Below are 19,543 nucleotides of genomic sequence, written 5' to 3'. Positions count from 1 at the left end.
GAGGAGAAAATGGAGAAGGGGACGGGAGGAGGTTGTGAGGAAAAAATGGAGAAGGGGACGGGAGGAGATTATGAGTATCCAGTGAAGGAGGGGGAGGGAAGGAGGTTGTTGTGAGGATAAAATGCACACCATATCATGGAAAAAATGCATGGAACCACATCAGTTGGGAGCAATTTCTACATTGCTGGAAAAGAAAAAAAGGTTGTCTTGGTCATTTATTTCTCCATAAATAATTTTTATATATGACTAATGAGACATTTACTATGTATGGTGTGACAATGAAGAAAGCTGACAAAAAGAAAGTTGATTCATTTGAAATGTGGTGTTGGAGGAGAATTTTATTAATCCCATGGACCTCCAAAAAGGCAAATCAATGGGTTCTAGATCGAATCAAGCCTGAACTCTCCCTAGAAGCTAAAATGACTCAACTGAGGCTGTCGTACTTTGGTCCCATTATGAAAAGACAAGAGTCATGAAAAGTTGCTTCAAAAAGCTGAAGGCAGCAGGAAAAGAGGAAGACCCGTCAAGAAATGGATTGCCTCTATAAAGGAAGCCACGGCCCTCAATTTGCAAGATCTGAGCAAGGCTGTTAGGGATAGGATGTTTTGGAGGACATTGATTCATAGGGTCGCCATAAGTCGGAAGTGACTTGATAGCACTGAACACGCACACAGTGGGAGAATGGAGCATAAGCAGGCATGAATGGTTTGTGAAGAGAATATTTGTTTTAGATAGAGTTTTGTCTTTCCAAAGGCAAAGTATGGCCAAGTCTCCCTCATCCACAGTGATGGGTTAATGCAGATATGTTGACGGGACACTATCAGTATCAGGGAATTGGAATTTTTTAACATCCTTTGCAATTCACTTAAAAATAACCCTTCCCTGTGATCATAGTCTAGCTTCTGTTTCAGTCCCCATAACTCAGTTCAAAATAGAGAACATTTACCCAGATTAGTTTTTTCACTTATCTAAGCAAAGTCAGAGCTTAGTAATGAAATTACATTATCATAAATCCAATATGAGATATTGGTGGGATTAATTTTTTTAAAATGTCATGTACTAGGTTTGTCAAGGATTATTTAATTTCTACCTCTGTTATCAGTCTAATTGCTACTAATCAAAAATGTAAACTTTTTGATTTCATGCATAAAATTGGATTCATTTACTTTTTAAGGATTTTTTTTTCTATTTTGAGACTTGTACAGAGTAGGGAGTGGCTGTAGAGAAGACATATGGAATACTGAACAGTCATAATGTGTTAAAGTTCTAAACTGTAAATGCAAGTCAATTTTGTCCTTTCTGTCTGAAACTTGTCATATTGTCAGGGATTATAATCTGCAAACAGAAGTGCTGTCTGACCAAACGACACAAAAATCCAATGTCAAACAGCTGAGTTCCAGATGTTTTAAAATCCAACTTGCTCTTAAAGGTGCAGAAAAAAATTGCACACTGAAAATGTATCTTAAATTGGGGAGGGACTGTGGCTCAGTGATAGAGCATCTGCTTGGCATGCAAAAGGTCCCAGGTTCAATCCCTGGCATCTCCAGTTAAAGGGACTACGCAAGTAGGTGATGTGAAAGACGTCGGCCTGAAACCTTGGAGAGCCGCTGCCAGTAGATAATACTGACTTTGATGGACCAAGGGTCTGATTCAGTATAAGGCAGCTTCATGTGTTCATGTGTTCAGATTTCTCCAATTTGTGATGAATGTTATATCAAAAATTCAGATAGTCCAGAGAGTGGCCCCATCGAAAACAGCGAGGCTGCAACACCAAAAACAAACGCTATGAGCTATTGTTTAAAAAAATGTATACAGCAGTTAGCTCTGTAGTGTTTTATTTTTTTAAATCTCATTTCTCTGTTGCATGGGCAGGTGTTGGTGCCTAAGGATGTAACTGAGTTCTGTCTTGAAGTTCAGAACAAGCTAAGGTGGAATTTTGCCAGAATAGACCAGCTTCCCTATGTTGCTTTGGTAGATTCCATGTTGCTTTTACATTTGCATTGCTTCTGTCGATTCCAGTGACACATAGCTTTCCAAGGCTCTAGCTTTCCTTCAAAATTCAGGGAGTAAATACATTTGGAAGCTTTGCAAGGGGTGTCGCTTCCACTTGGAAAAAATAGTTTATCATCCCATGTGAGCAAAAAATAATAATAATTCACATTTGGCTTGCAGCTCCGAACTGGCCGATCTGCTCTCCGCTTCTAATGATTATGACTCAACATCGAGCAACTTTGCTCCTTTTGGAGGATCAAATGCCGATGGCTGTGCAATTATCTTGATTGAGAAGTTGATTAGGCTGAAAACTCCCGTGATGATAATGACCTTACATTCCTAATTGTGCCTTTCATACCCAAGCCCTTCACAGACATTGATAGGCAAAGCAGTGCCGGAGAATAATTTTCAGATCTACCTGAGGTGCAGGCGCCTCTTCTATGTAATATAACAACTCTTCAAGTTAACACTATGTTTCTTCAAGCATACGTCAGGTCTCCTTAAGGTTGTTACAAAGCCTTTCTTAAACTAGTTTTGTGGTGCATTCTGTCAGCTAAGGTGATGCGGAACAGTATGGTATAGCCTGATCTTGGAAGCTAAGCAGGGTCAATACTTGGATGGGGGACCACCGAGGAAGACCCTGCAGAGGAAGGCCATGGCAAATTACCCCTTTTTCTGCCATAAGTCAGCTGCAACTTGACAGCAAATGCATTCTGTCAGCTAAACATGGGCAAATCTGTCAGCTGAAGGCCCGAACCTGTCAGATCTCGGAAGCTAAGCAGGGTCGGTACTTGGAAGGGAGGCCACCAAGGAAGACTCTGCAGAGGAAGGCTTTGGCAAACCACCTCTGCTTCTCACAGCGTGGTGCAGTGGTTAAGAGCAGTGGGGTATATATTTTGGGGTGGGGTATATATTTTGGAGCCAGCGTGGTATAGTGGTTAAGAGTGGTGGTTTGGAACAGTGAGTGGACTCTAATCTGGAGAACCGGGTTGGTTTCTCCACTCCTCCACATGAAGCCTGCTGGGTGACCTTGGGCTAGTCACAGTTCTCTCCAAATGCTCTAAGCCCCACCTACCTCACAAGGTGTCTGTTGTGGGGAGAGGAAGGGAAGGTGATTGTAAGCTGCTTTGATTCTCCTTAAAGGTAGAAAAAGTCAGCATATAATAACCAACTCTTCTTCTTCTTCTTCTTCTCCTCCCCTTGCTGGGGTCACCATGTTGGCTGTGACTTGATGGCCCTTTACATACACTTGTATGTTTATAAGGAGAGGAGGTGCCTGGGTAGATCTTGATCCTTTTGCCTGGAGAGGAAGAAGAGTTGGTTTTTATATGCCGACTTTCTCTGCCACTTAAGGGAGACTCAAACCGGCTTACAATCACCTTCCCCTTCCCACAACAGACACCCTGTGAGGTAGGTGGGGCTGAGAGAGTTCTAACAGAGCTGTAACTTGCCGAAGGTCACCCAGCTGGCTTTGTGTGTAAGAGTGGGGAAACAAATCCAGTTCACCAGATTAGCCTCCACCACTCATGTGGAGGAGTGGGGGAATCAAACCCGGTTCGCCAGATCAGACTCCACCGCTCCAAACCACCGCTCTTAACCACTACAGCATGCTGGCTCAGGAGACTGATGTTCATCACATCAGAGGAAGGGTGGGGGGAAAGTGATAAAGCAAGTATGTTGCCTGCAGAAGGCCTCAGGTTCAGTCCCTGACATCTCCAGTTGAAAGTATCTCAGATAGGAAGGCTGGGGGAAAGACCTTGTAGAGGAACCATCAGCTGGAGCAGTCAGGGTTAGGTGGACCAGTGGTTTGACTCAGCATCAGATAGCTTCAGTGTGTGCAACACCTTTCCTGCAGCAAGGATGCAGAGCTGGCATTTCCACATGTAGTGGCTTAACCTCAAGGTTGATTTGTAGTTCCTCGTCATAATTACTTGGAATTGAGTCCCACTTAATTACCCAATTTATAATAAGACTTACTTGCATATAAACGGATTTAGGATTGCAGCTCAACTCACTGGCACTTAGTTTAATGTAGTAACCTCTATTGTTCTAAGAGTTTTAATCAAGAAACGTATAGTTTAAAGAAGAGACAAAAGTGAAGGAAGAAAACTACAGTTGCTTTAATCAGCACAGGAATTTTAGGTAGTGAGACCAGTTTAGGATTAGAATTTATCTTATACACTCTTGCCTTTTTGGAGAATATTCTTAGAATTGGAATTGACCAAAGATAGCTACAGGTTCTTTTTAATGTTACTGGAGAGATTGTGGAACATCTTGCTGAGTTATGGATTTTCTGTCAAGTCATGGGGAGAAATTTACATAATTATCACAGTCTTACCTTCGTAGGGAAAATGTATTACTCTGCATCAGTTTAACATTGTTAATACTCTGTATATAATTTATTTTTCCAATTCTATAAATTGAATAAATTAGTCATCTTTGTATCATTTGACTGGATTTGTGATACCTAGTTATGATTTGGGAGAGGGTTTCTTTGGAAGGAGCGTCTTACTTATTATTATGGTTCATGAGGGAATAATGGGAACCCTGGAATATCTGCTTAAACTTGATGTTTTAAGGTATAGGGACCAGGGAGAAGTCTTTGATGAATAAATAAAGAGTCCATAAGGTAATCAGATATCCAGGGTCAGCTTTCCCCATCTGAATTTAGCCTTGGATTTATTTACACATTCAGTGAGTGAGCAAGTCAATAGCTGTCATTCACTGAGTAAGTAATCATTAAACTATGCCAAGGATCCGAACTCTCCCTAGAAGCTAAAATGACCAAACTGAGGCTATCGTACTATGGTCACAGTATGAGAAGGCAAGAGTCTCTGGAAAAGACAATAATGCTAGGAAAAGTGGAAGGCAGCAGGAAAAGAGGAATACCCATCATGAGATGGCCAAGGGAGGGCACCTTGGCTATCTTCTGGGCATGGAGTATGGGTCACTGGGGGTGTGGGGGGGAGGTAGTTTGGAATTTCCTGCATTGTGGAGGGGGTTGGACTAGATGACCCTGGTGGTCCCTTCCAACTCTGTGATTCTATGACTATATAAAGGAAGCCACGGCCCTCAGTCTGCAAGACCTGAGCAAGGCCATTAATGATAGGACATTTTGGAGGTCATTAATTCATAGGGTCACCATGAGTCAGAAGGAACTTGACAGAACTTCACACACACACAGGATCCAGAGTGCTGTGTGTGGATTTAAGTGTCCAGGGTGCTGGGTGTTCTCCACTTCCCCTTTCCAGAGGCAGCCTGCTGAAGGTTGGGGCCCTCCAGAGCAGCCCACCATAAGGGCTAAAGAGCTGTTGTTGGAATTAGGGTTGCCAGGTCGTTCTTCACCACCGGTGGGAGCTTTTCGGGGCGGAGCCTAAGGAGGGTTGGGTTTGGGAAGGGGAGGGAAGGGGAGGGAAGGGACTTCAATGCCATAGTGTTCAATTGCCAAAGTGGCCATTTTCTCCAGGTGAACTGATCTCCATCGGCTGGAGATCAGTTGTAATAGCAGGAGATCTCCCGCTAGTACCTGGAGGTTGGCAACCCTAGTCGGAATGGAAGAATCAGCCACCACTAGCCATGTTGGAAGTACTTCATACGTGCATACATCATCTCTGGATCTGGGCTAGGATTGCTGGTTATCTCCCATGGGTGAAATTCAGAGTTCCATGGAAAAGAAAAAAAACAAGTGTGTGGAAATGTGTGGGCAGTCAGTTGTGAAATCTCATACTTTTTATTTTACCTTGCTCAAAGGAGCTTCAATGTAGTTCCCATATGGTCCCCCCATCCTTGCAGTGCTCTGGCCCAAATACCCTTTGCTTTAATGGCAGAATCGTACAGAATGGCAGAATTCATACCGCTCTAGAGGTCATAAGTATGTGTGGAGGGGTAGCATGCCTTTTAGAATACCGGGGCTTCAGTACTCTGCAAAGCTGCCTGTCCCGCCTCAGAGGCAAAGACTAAATGGTGCATTCACAGAATTGTGCTTCTCAGAATGCTGAATTATGTATCCGATTACTATCCATGATGCAACTGCAGGCTTGCAGAACGCATACTTTTCTGATAAGATTAGAGCAGAGGAAGCTTTGGCATGTTGTAAAATATGGCAGAAAAGTGGCCATGAAAGTGTCATTATAGCATTTGCACAGCACCATTTGCCGTGCCTGAAAGTTTCTTAGTTTGTATGTGAACACACATGAACACACATGAAGCTGCCTTATACTGAATCATCCCCTTGGCCCATCGAAGTTAGTATTGTCTACTCAGACCGGCAGCGGCTCTCCAGGGTCTCAGGCAGGGGTCTTTCACATCACCTCCTTGCCTAGTCCCTTTAACTGGAGATGCCGGGAACTGAACCTGGGACCTTCTGCATGCCAAGCAGATGCTCTACCACTGAGCCACGGCATGTATGTGTGTGTAGCTTTGTTAATAAGTTTCATGTGGGGATGTGCACCTGAAAGAAAAACAAAATCAGTGTTTTCCACATTTGGGTTTGGGGAAGGGCACAAATACCGGTATTCTGGTTTACTTGGGTCTCCCACAGGGCCGGATTTAGGTTTGATGAGGCCCTAAGCTATTGAAGGTAATGGGGCCCTTTATATGTCTAGCTGTCCTTTGTCAACAACAAATCGTCGCTGTTTTTGGTGTTGAATATATGCTGTATGGTAATTTATGGACCTAGTAGGTATCTAAAGCCGTTTGCACATAACAAAATATGAGCAAACCAGTGATATTTTAGGGAGCAGGCTAGCAGGCGGGGCCCATTACTTACATCATAGCAGCCTACACAACACAAAACACTGTTGCTGTATGTAGGTTTTATTTTATTTGTTTTTTATCTTGTATTTTGGAAATGTACATCCAGTTTAAAAAAAAAAACTAAACAAGCTATATCCCTAAGCTATAGCTTGTTTAGCTTATACGTAAATATACCAGTACCCAGTAAATATACCCTGTACCGTTTCAGTTTTCCTGCTTGTGTTTTTCTTCTGGAATCTACTGAGAGGAAATATTCTGATTGAGACCACAGCTTCATCTTATTTTGTCCTTTTTTACATGCAGTGGTGAATAAAGGGGTGATGAGAACATCCAGGGAGGAGGGAGAGATTCCAACCGCTCAAAGCTTTTGGCTGAGAAATTCTCCTTTTATGTCAGTTTTCCCCCCAATGTAGATGTACAATTGCTGCTTTTCACAAATATCTAATAGGCTTAAATGTCAAATCAACACTATTTGAAGCATTGAACCAGACTTGGCTCAAGATGTATCTTCCATGCCGTTCTGATATTGTTTTTTTTTTTCCCCAGGTCGCCATGGCGATGGAGCCTATTGGCCGGTTGACACAAACTTGATTGACAGAAGCAGCCTTAATGGTAAATAATATGGCCTAAAAACTATTCCCTCCAAATTAGCTTCCGTTACTCGGGATTGTTTCACCAGGGCTTTGATTTCTGTCTTCTCTCCTCTGTCTCTCCTATCGTATATCCCCTGGTATCACTGGGTATCTGATACAACAGGGTTCAACTTTTTGCAGACCTTTGGGTGACTTAGCATAGGACGGCCCCTGAATGACTGGAGGGTGGGGTTGAATGAGTGGCGAGTCAAGGCAAGACACACCAACAAGGCCCTAGAATCCTCTTCAGTGTGATGCGTACTCTGTTGGTGCAAGTCCTAGACAGAGAGTAAAAATTGTAGCACTGTATTTCAGTCAGTGGGTTAATGAACCCCAACCCGAAAAATAGCAAACCCCAAACCCCTGCCGCCTCCATTCTCCAAAGGCAGGCGGCATGGATTTCTTTCAGGCTGCCAAGAACGAGGATCCGGGGCTCCAGCCTTCAAATCCTCACTGTTTGATGCCTCCCACCTCTGAACCGAGGGGGATCCTGTAAGCAGCGAGGATCTGGAGGCTCCAGCCAAAGCAACCCGAATAATGCCGAATAAATTTGGCATTATTCGGGTCCGCTTTTTCAGGCCCCATTTTTTGGTCGCCTTTTTTTGTCCGTAAAAAACCCCTGAAAAATACCAAAAAGGGTTTTTTTTGGGGGGGGGGGCACTCGGCATATTGATATGCACACCCCTAGTTATAATGCCCAACATAGCTCCCAAGACTGCACACACAGTGGTGGAAAAATGCCATCAAGTCGCAGCTGACATACGGCAGCCCCATAGGGTTTCAAGGTAAGAGACTAGCAGAGGTGGTTTGCCATTGCCTGCCTCTACATAGCAACCCTGGCCTTGCTTGGTGGTCTCCCATGCAGGTACTAAGTAGGGCCAACCCTGGCTTTTCACATCAACTACTTGCCTAGTCCAAGTAGTTGATACATGCAAGCTGAGTTGTTCCTAGACCTGCCACACAGGTCTCGGCCAGGTTCAGTCTTGTGCAGTGGGCTTTATAGGGATGTATGAGCCATCAAGTCATAACTGACTTATGGCGACCCTAGCAAGGGGCTTCCAAAACACAGGAGAACAGATCTGGTTTGCCATTGCCTTCCTCTGCATTCTTCTTGTGAGGGCCTGTAAAATGGAGTTATTCCACCAGGCTTACAACTGAGAACAGCCACAGATGTCATCTGTGCTGGCCTCCCTATCTCTCCCCCCCCCCCCCCGCATTATTCTGTCCATCTTATGAACTTGGGGGGACTGTCTGACTGCTAAGCCTCTCAGTGGCTACTTTTCTAATTGAATGCCATCTGCTGTTTATTATAATTATTATTACATTAGGAAGAATTTTCTAACAGTTAGAGTGGTTCCTCAGTGGAACATGCTTCCTCGGGAGGAGGTGAACTCTCCTTCCCTGGAGGTTTTTAAGCAGAGGCTAGATGGCCATCTGGCAGCATTGCTGATTCTATGACCTTAAGCAGATGATGAGAGGGAGGGCATCTTGGGCATCTTCTGGGCATGGAGTAGGGGTCACTGGGGGTGTGGGGGTGGAGGTAGTTGTGAATTTCCTGCATTGTGCCTGGGGTTGGACTAGATGATCCTGGTGGTCCCTTCCAACTCTATGATTCTATTGTTTAGTATAATTATATTTATTGGTTTTAATGTATGATTGTTATGGCTTTTATTATGGTTTTAATGTAGCTACATGCCTTGAGGCTATCATACTTTGATCACATTATGAGAAGACAAGAGTTACTGGAAAAGACAATCATGCTAGGAAAAGTGGAAGGCAGCAGGAAAAGAGGAGGAGCCAACAAGAGATTGATTGACTCTATAAAGGAAGCCACGGCCCTCGGTTTGCAAGATATGAGCAAGGGTGTTAAGGATAGGAAGTTTTGGAGGACATTGATTCATAGGGTTGCCATGAGTCAGAAGCAACTTGACGGCACACACACTTTGAGCCAGCTTCGGCTGGGGAGGGCAGGATAGAAATTTGAAATATAAATATATAAATCTTCCATCCAAGCACCAACCTTGTTTAGCTGCCCCGATCTGACAAGATCAGGCTATACCACAAGACCTTCCCTCAAGGTAATGGGCTTTATACTTCTACTGTATTGCATCTTTTGAGCTTTTGCTGGTTTAGCCACATCAGTTGGTGCTGCCACGTTGGTGTGATGTTCTGGCTCCACTTGGGGTACATTCAAAAGCACCGCTTGTGGCAGCTGTCACAGCTCTCTGTGCAAATCCATTCTTTACCATTGCAAGTTTCAGAGGACTGTGGAGAGGGGTCGTGGCTCAGTGGTAGAGCATCTTCTTGGCATGCAGAAGGTCCCAGGTTCAATCACCGGCATCTCCAGTTAAAGGGACTAGGCAAGTAGTTGATGTGAAAGACCTCCACCTGAGACCCTGGAGAGCCGCTGCCTGACGGAGTAGACAGTACTGACTGTGATGGACCAAGGGTCTGATTCAGTATAAGGAGGCTTCATGTGTTCATGTGAGGATTGGTTAGATTGGTTTCATAGCTTCACGCTTTTTGGCAAGGTGAGCTGATGCAAGAAATCTGGGCAAAGCTTTCAAAGGGTTTTGACCTCATAAGCTCACTAAGGAAATGGCCAGCGTTGATAAGATATTAGCTGGTGGAAGCCCAGAGTATATTTACAGTCCATTGCCATGTGAGGGTCTTGTTGGAATCACCAGAGCAAAGTCGTTTCTGTGAGGGAGAAAAAAAGGATGCAGGAGATTAAGGAGGGAAATGGAATAGATAATTGAGAAAAATTAATTATCCCTTGGCAGCTTCTACCGTGACGGAGTTGTCATTATATGTAGTGGAGATTTATCAGATATAAACGGCAGAGCCAGGAAATTGCACTGCACTCAGAAGCAGGTTCTGTTTTTGTGTGTTTCCCCTCCACCCCAAATCGATACTGACCTACTCTGAAGTCATAGAATCATAGGGCTGGAAGGGACCACCAGGGTCATCTAGTTCAACCCCCAGCACAATGTAGGAAATTCACAACTACTTCCCCCGCATACACCTGAAGTGACACCTACTCCATGCCCAGAAGATGGTGGGGGGAACCCTCCAGGATCCCTTGCCAGTCTGGCCTGGAGGAAAATTGCTTTCTGACCCCAAAGTGGCAATCGGCACTACCCTGGGCATGCAGGAAAGGGCCTCGAGAGCCAAGCACTGACACAACCCTTTCTGCCCTCCCTCTCCTGATCTGCCTAAGTTCACAGAATCAGCATTGCTGTCAGATGGCCATCTAGCCTCTGCTTAAAACCTCCAAAGAAGGAGAGCCTGCCACCTGAGGAAGCCAGTTCCACCAAGGAACCGCTCTGACTATCAAGAAGCTCTTCCTACTCAGTCGAGTAGACCCGTTGGTTCTGGTCTGACCTTCTGGGGCAACAGAAAACAACTCCACACTATCCTCTCTATGACAGCCCTTCAAGTACTTGAAGAAGTCAGGAGACAGTAATATTTTCTGCCCTCTGGGACCAGCCCAATCACTGTCGGCATACGATGAAAAGAGCATTTAAGGAAGCTTCTCACTTGGCTTGAAAGCCTCTTGCTTAGTGTCACCATATGTCCTTTGAAACTTGATGGCACTTATCGAAACATAGAGCTGGAAGGGACTCCAAGGGTCATCAAGTCCAACCCTCTGCACAATGTAGGGAATTCACAACTACCTTCCTTGTGTACATATGAAGTCCCTGCTTGTGTGAGGTTCTGAATAGTCATAGGCAGTCTATTGAGTTTTGGATCTGAGGCAAGGGTTTCATCTTTAACTTCAGTAGCCAAAATATGCTCCGAAGAATGCTACGAGGGTTTTTAAAAAATAAAACTGAAAGGCAATTCTGAAGCACCTCATGGCTTTCTCTCGTGAGGAAGAGTTTTGATAGCTCCCAGATGATACAAATGGGGAAAATCCACATGGAAACGCCTCCTTGTTCCACAGAATGCGATGCATCTCCTTAAACTTCAGCACGGCTTGCATGCAAAAAACGTACCTGGTAGATTGCGCCCCAGATGGCTATGACAAGACTATCAAACGATGAGATTGATTTTCAGCTAATTGGAATATAAAATGCAGGAGATGAGGTTGGGTTATTTATTTATTTGCGTTGCTTTTAAGTCTCCTGGTGGGAAATGCAATTTTAATTAAGGCTGCTCCAATATAGGAAGACGTGGAAGAAAACCCCCATGGTTTACAATGATTAAGTGCATCTGATCATTATCAACGTTGTTCAGACATGCTACCAACCTCTCTGTCCCTCCACTCCCTCCGTACTTAATGGAGATTTAGCATGTTCAATTTATTGAATGTATAAGGAGAAGTGAATGCCTGTGTGTTACCTAAAGCCATGCTGGGAAATAGACAATTAGTACAAGTCACGTCCTTGATTGTATATGACTGATTATTTTCCGTACCGCAAGATGAAGAGCACATACTATGTTCTGTCTCTTTTATTAAAAGCTATAGTTTACCAGCGGATGAATGTCTTTTCTTTTGTACATTAGGCAGGCGAGTCAGAAATAGTATCTTTGAATCAGGGCTGTTTAATTAGGTCTCTACATTGTTTAGTACCTGAGAAGTTTCTTTATCAGGGCTTGGGTAGACAAGAAGTCTTGTCTGTGGTTACCATCCTGCATCATTAGTGGCAGATGCATTACTGTATGTGTTCATTTTTATATGTAACCAAGGGCTTCTAAGTCAAGGAGATTATTCCTCCCTTTTTATTGAATGATTTGGGCTATTTTAATGTATTTAATGTATAATGGAAAAGACAGTCATGCTAGGAAAAGTTTAGGGCAGCAGGAAAAAAGGAAGACCCAACAAGAGATGGATTGACTCAATAAAGGAAACCACAGCCTTCAGTTTGCAAGATCTGAGCAAGGCTGTCAAAGATAGGACATTTTGGAGGACTTTCATTCATAGGGTCGCCATGAGTCGGAAGCGACTTGATGGCACTTAACACACACACAATGTATTTAAATTATATTAAAGGGTTTTTATTTATCTTATTGTTCTGTATTTGTGAGCTGCCCTGAGCATGGCCTTTGGGCCGGGGAGGGCGGGGTAAATGTGAAAAAATAAATAAATAAAGACAGTACAGGTTGGGTGTCCCTTATCTAGAATGCTTGGGACCAGAAGTGTTCTGTATTTCAGATCGTTCTGTATTTGGGAATATTTTGGAATATTTGTATATACATAACGAGGAATCTTGGGGATGGGACCCAAGCCTAACCGCAAAATTCATTTATGTTTTAGATATGCTTTACATACACTTTATCCACATCACCTGAATGTAATTGTAAACAATATTTTTTAAAATAATTTTGTGTACATTGAACCATCAGAAAGCAATGGTGAGAGAGGCTTGGCACGCTGCTGAGGGCCTGTGAGAAATGCCTGCACGTCGACTCAAAACGTGAGGTTTTCAGGTCATTTCGGTTTTTGGTTGTCCAGTTAAGGGACACCTAACCTGTACAAGAAGAGAGCCAGTATGATGTAGTGGTTAAGGTCAGTGGTTTGGAGCAGTGGACTCTGATCTGGAGAACCGGGTTTGATTCCCCACTCCTCATGAGTGGCGGAGGCTAATCTGATGAACTGGATTTGTTTCCCCACTCTTCCACATGAAGCCAGCTGGGTGACCTTGGACTAGTCACAGCTCTCTTTGAGCTCTCTCAGCCCCACCTACCTCACAGTGTATCTGTTGTGGGGAGGGGAAGGAAAGGTGATTGTAAGCTGGTTTGATTGTTCCTTAAGTGGTAGAGAAAGTCAGCATATAAAAACCAACTCTTCTTCTACAAGTAATAGTAGGAAGCTGGATTACAAAACAGAAGAAGAGATCAACAACAGTATAATAGGTACGGTGAGCAGTACATTGCTGGAGAGACTAGAGGGGTCCTTGGGTTGGTGGAGTGACTGCTTCTGCCCATAACATATAGGTTTGTTCGGGGGGGGGGGGGCTAACCTAAAAGGTGACAAAGGAGCTGTGTTCTTCACATTGCTGCAATTCTGTAGACAATCACCTCTGTCCCTTTACAAGGAACAAAGGCACACATTCGAGACTTCCAGCCCACCAAGAATGATTGCCTCATTAGAGAAGAAGTCATGACTTCTAATCTGGTTTTGATTATCCTTATAGGAGTATTTCGTCTTTATCTCTTTAATTTAAAAGAGAGAGAGAGAGTGATAGGCTCGCTTCCGAGGTATTTAGGTGGCTTATGCTAGGTGATTTGTTTTAGGTCATTTATATTGTGTGTGTGTGGGGGGGGGGGGTAATTTTGTTTTATTGTATGGTTTCTGCATTTTTGTTGTTGTTGTTTTTTAAATCTAAACTGCCTGGATCATTTATGGAGTTGATTTAGTGATGATACTTAAAAAGAAAAAGAAAGACTTCAGAATTGAAAATTAAGCTGGGACTAGCTAATTGTTTATACATTGCTAATTGTATAGGAGCCCCGTGGCACAGAATGGTAAGCTGCAGTACTGCAGTCCAAGCTCTGCTCACATCTTGAGTTTGATCCCAATGGAAGTTGGTTTCAGATAGCCGGCTCAAGGTTGACTCAGCCTTCCATCCTTCTGAGGTTGGTAAAATGTCATACTTTGGTCACATTATGAGAAGACAAGAGTCACTGGAAAAGACAATCATGCTAGGAAAAGCTGAGGGCAGCAGGAAAAGAGGAAGACCCAACAAGAGATGTACTGACTCAATAGAGGAAGCCACAGCCTTCAATTTGCAAGTTCTGAGCAAGGCTGTCAAAGATAGGACATTTTGGAGGACATTGATTCATATGGTTGCCATGAGTCGGAAGTGACTTGATGGCACTTAACACACACACAAGCTCCATGTAACTCCTCCATTGGGATTCATGGGGCTACACCATGAGTTTTGTAGGAACAAGTTCACACCTGCAAAAGGGGGTGTTCCCAGGGTGAGGATTACTCAGTAGTGGGCAAAAGTTTTGGGGGCAGCAAATGATACCCTGGTGAATTTAATTTTTTTTTGTAAAAAAACTAAGCCAAAACCAAACATTTTGGCCAAAGAAGAGCTCGCTTCATGGCCATGCTTTCCTATCTCCCTTTTGTTATTCCTATTCCCCTTATTCCCATTCCTATTCCCCTTAGTTTTGTAGGGGAAGGACGCTGGATTTCCAGATGCATGTTGAAAATTGATGCTTCTGTCCAGCTGTCTCCTTTTGCCTTTCATAGCGAATGTGGAGACGTTTCAAAAGTCTTGTGCACAATGAGACCAAGACAAAAAGAAGAACCTTGCAACAGCCTGACTTCTTGAATTACATGAAAAGCAGTTATGAGAAAAGGTCAATTAATTCAACAAATTTACTTGTTAAATAAGAAATGATGTCAAGCTATAAAATGACAATAGCACATTAAAATGAAGGGTGCTTTAATTGCATTTAGAACTGCATTGTTAAGGGTCTAGACACTTTATTGATCATATTTATATAGAGAGACATTTGTTTGTTCCAATGAAATCAGAATGCCTTCTGGTAATTGAAAAAACAACAACACACAGCAGGTGACTTCATTGGAAAAGTACCTACAGTCAGTAGGAGAAATCCATGTGCACTGAGAAATAATTTATGCCAACTCAAGGGATCCTAGCCTAAATTCCTGAACCTAGTTGTCCTTGACTCAACCTTTGTCCTGTTTCTGAAGCTGCATACCCAAAGATTGGGTGGAAAAGAACTCAATTATATATAGAAATGTATTTATTTTAAGGTGCTAAATTAAAAACATTTAAAAAATTGCATTAAAAGAAAGCACAAATGGCAACTAATACAGGATGATAGACTGAAACCACACTCGAAATGCGTTTTGGCCCCCTGGCCTTCATCAGTGGTCTAATAAACACACTTATTATGTACACATATACATAATGCAACAGGTATGACAATATTAAAACAGTATTAGAACAATACAGGTAAGTGTATAGGGATGTATTCCAGTTTGACTCTGTGCCCGATATATGTGTGTGTGTGTGTGTGTGTGTGTGTATGTGTGTGTGTATGTGTGTGTGTTAAGTGCCGTAAAGTCGCTTCCAACTCATGGCGACCCTATGAATCAACATCCTCCAAAATGTCCTATCTTTGACAGCCCTGATCAGATCTTGCACATTGAGGGCTGTGGCTTCCTTTATTGAGTCAATCCATCTTTTGTTGGGTCTTCCTCTTTTCCTGCTGCCCTCAACCTTTCCTAGCATGAATGTCTTTTCCAGTGACTCTTGTCTTCTCATAATGTGACCAAAATACAATAGCCTCAGTTTAGTCAGTTTAGTATGCCCAATATATTCTATATAATTACAGAGCTGCCTTGGAATGCATTCTATTTGTTCTTTTCTGGGCTGTATTGACCTTCCATACAAGGTGTGCATACCAGGATCAACCAGATAAACGGTCCTGTTTCTGAAATACGTGGAGAGGCTGTGGCTCAGTGGTAGACTATCTGATTTGCAGGCAGAAGCTTCCAGGTTCAGTCCCCAGCATTTCCAACTGAAAGGATCAGGCAGTGGGTGATATGAAAGGCCTCTACCTGAGAACTTGGAGAGCCACTGACAGTCAGAGTAGACGATACTGACCTAGATACCCCAGTGATCTGACTCAGTATAAGACAAGCTTCATACATGTTCATGTGTCCTGTCTTTGGCATTCTTTAGCATTTCAACCTTGGCCAACCTGGCTTAATTCATATGAGATAGTACTCTACCTCTCTGTCCAGCTAAGTGCAGAGCATTACACCAGCGCAAGAAGACTTTATCTAGAGGAAGAGCCTCTTCTGCCATAGCAAGTCAGCATAGTCGAGTACAATCCATCATTGCTAAAACCAGAATATATAACAACACACAAAGTAAGCAGGCCTAATCTATTTTAAAGCTGTCCTAGGTAAAGGTAAAAGCACCGGTCATTCCTGACCTATGGGGGTGATGTCACATCCTGATGTTTACTAGGCAGACTAGGTTTACGGGGTGGTTTGCCAGTGCCTTCCCCAGTCATCTTCCCTTTACCCCCAGCAAGCTGGGTACTCATTTTACCGACCTCGGAAGGATGGGAGGCTGAGTCAACCTTGAGCTGGCTACCTGAAACCAACTTCCATTGGGATCGAACTCAGGTTGTGAGCAGAGCTTGGACTGCAGTACTGCTGCTTACCACTCTGTGCCACAGGGCTCCTAAAGCTGCCCTAAGGACTAGACTAAACCAGTATTCCTACAAATGCAAATACTCTGATTATTAAAAAACCCTTGATAAAATGTTTTGGTGCCCGATCCTTTCCCTTGGTTTCATTGTCTGAAACAAAACAAAAAATGCTCCCTAGGCTGAGCCTGATACATTCCTGTGATTTTTTTGAGAAGAGAACACTTTTGAATAAAGGGCGCTATAGCAATAGATTGATTTAAGTAATTTGTGGCAGATTGTGAACTCAGTGTTCTAACCGGCACTCAAATTAGCCAACAGACGGGGAGGTTCATTATCCCGTAAACACCAGTGGGCAGGAAAGTAAAAAAATAAAAGAAACAGTCTCTTCTGTTTTCTTATCTTCGGGAGAGAAAGTTAATAATCTGACGACCCCCCCCCCCCATATCCTAGCTAATGGCCATTAGTACCAAATAAAAGATGAGCGCCTGAATTGAAAGGGCTTCGGTATCTTCTTGTTTGCTGCATCTGTGTGATGCGTTAAAGCATAAATTCCCCAAGTTTTATGATGCCATTCTCTACCCTCTGCCTACTCTTTGAGGTGGAATTCACATGCCCCTGGCAGGCACTAAATTGTATCTGTTTTTATGGGTAGCTTCTTTAAAAAAAGGGTGAGCAGAGTAAATTTGTGACAGTGGAACGCCAAGCAGTTTGTCTTTTTGTGCATCAAGTAAGTAGGATATTTGCCATAAACCATGACCTTTCATCGCTCATGTCACAAATGTGTTTCTGCAGCATTAAACATCAAAATGACTTGTGGGAAAATTTTTTACCCTAGGTAGGAATCTTTGGCTTCTTTCCAAAATATCTACCAACCCACTGTCGTACGTTCAAGGAATGTCCCCATATCCCTGGCTCAAACCCCTGGACTTCAGTCAAATGTGTGATTGGATGTGGAAATAACATGTTGGATGTGGGGGGGGGGGGGACAAGAATTCATTCCTCTGGAAGTCCACTTCCTGATGTCACTGCAAGACATCCCCCATTGACCTCAGGACTAAAAGGGATGGACTTCCAGCACCTTATTCCTTTTCATCCTCCAAACTCCCTTCCATATGGCCTGTGGAGAGTTGCCATCCTCATCCACTAACTCCCAGCTGTTTTTAAAGGCAACCTGGTTGGCCAAACGAGGGTTGACAGCTCTAGGTTGGAAACTTGGAGATTTTTGGGGGATGGAGCCTGAGGTAGATGGGGTTTGGGGAGGGGAGGGACCTCAATTGGGGTGTAATGCCATAGAGTCCACCATCTAAAGTGGCCATTTTCTGCATGTGAACTCTTGTCACCTGGAAATCAGTTGTAATCCCAGGAGATCTCCAGACACCACCTGGATGTTGGCAGCCCTCCTGACTGATTCTGTCCTCCCGCAGAGATTCCAGTATGTCCTCCCGCAGACAGCCAGTGTGGTGTGGTGGGTAAGAGCAGTGGATTCTAATCTGGTGAACTGGATTTGATTCCCCACTCCTCCACATGAGAGGCGGACTCTAATCTGGTGAACCGGGTTGGTTTCCCCCACTTCTACATGTGAAGCCAGCTGGGTGACCTTGGGCTAATCACAGTTCTCTCCAAGCTCTCTCAGCTCCACCTACCTCACAAGGTGCCTAATATGGGGAGAAGAAGGGAAGGAGATTGTAAGCCTGTTTAATTCTCCTTAAAAGGTAGAGAAAACCGGCATATAAAAACCAACTCTTCTTCTTCTTCTTCTTCTTCCTCTCCCTTCAGGAGGCAAGAAGCCCACTGGTTAGTATCTGCAGCTGAGCACCAGCTCCCCACTCCCATCCTGAGCCATTCTGACCAATCACTGACCAATTGCTAGCATTGGCATCTCTTTAAAGAGACAGGTTCCTGGGGAGGGACCTCCCTCCTACCCTGGAGTAAGCCCTCGGTCAGTCCGGGTTGGGGGGGACTCCCTATCACTGCACATGTATTCAGCCACCACAAACAAATTCAGATTTGCTTGTGATGAAACCAAGCCTGCTTAATTCTTGGGCACCCCATCGCCTCATGTACCAAGCTATGGTTGAAGGCTTTCTGCTTTAGGGAGTCTTCAACCTAACCATAATTAGCTGTGAGGTCCAAATTCAGGCACGGCTTCTTTGTCACAGACCAGGATTCTAACAATTTTAAATATCGTTCAGAATCTTAGTTGGCGAGTAAGGGGGGAAAAACCCAGTCTGCTGAAATGCACAACAAATTGTGATAGAATAAAGAAACTAGAACATTTGGAAACTCAGCGTGGCATGCAAAAGAAAGAGGGAAGGGATTTATAAACCCCAAAATAAGCCAGGATTGATTTCATCAGGAAAAACTGGAGCTTATTTATAATGTCTGAATGCAACTTTAGTCTTGGTTCAAAGGTATCACAAAACTGTAGTTTACTTGTACCTATGGCTCAGTTCAGGCATCACGTGAAACTGTGGTTTAATTAAGTTAACTTTTAAATGACTTTCAGATGAACAATGGGCTACAGGTAAATGTATCCTTCTCTTTCAATTGGTGTAAACTGGGATTAAATTGAGGTTTAGATTTCTGGAAGGTTGGCCAGTGGCGGGGGAGACAGACTTGTATGTGCCCAGATAGCTCCATGCAGGAGATGCAGAATGGTATAATATAGCCCGCTCTCATCAGATCTTGGAAGCTAAGCTGGGTCAGTGCTTGGAAAGGAGACCTCCAAGGGAGACTCTGCAGAGGAAGGCAGTGGCAAACCACCTCTACGTTATCGCTTACCTTGAAAATCCACCAGGGGTCGCAATAGTACGGCTGCGACTTGATGTCATTTTACATACACATCTCCATGCAGATGTTATAGGAAATTGGAACTCAGCTCAAGGTTTCCCAAGGCCAACCCAGCCTTCAATTTTGCACTCCATGCATTGGGGGAGGAGACAGGGGAGGAGCAAAGGGAGTGAGCAGCCATGGAGCAAGTTCATTTCTTTGCTGCATTTGGTGAAATGGAGCTG

At 43.7% G+C, this 19,543-nt stretch overlaps 1 protein-coding gene across 1 annotated transcript in view; it reads left to right on the top strand.

The window, feature by feature from the left end:
* The window catches only part of DCC (DCC netrin 1 receptor), a 591,765-nt gene that overhangs the window by 516,783 nt on the left and 55,439 nt on the right, over positions 1-19,543 (top strand). The window contains exon 22 of the mRNA XM_056849071.1: positions 7,294-7,359. Coding sequence (XP_056705049.1) covers positions 7,294-7,359 — 66 coding nt within the window. The remainder of the gene's footprint in view (positions 1-7,293; positions 7,360-19,543) is intronic.

The sequence above is a fragment of the Euleptes europaea genome, chromosome 4, assembly GCF_029931775.1.
Source record: "Euleptes europaea isolate rEulEur1 chromosome 4, rEulEur1.hap1, whole genome shotgun sequence".
NCBI lineage: Eukaryota > Metazoa > Chordata > Lepidosauria > Squamata > Sphaerodactylidae > Euleptes > Euleptes europaea.
Note: the sequence above shows the minus strand (reverse complement) of the source record. Positions and strands in the feature narration are given on the sequence as shown.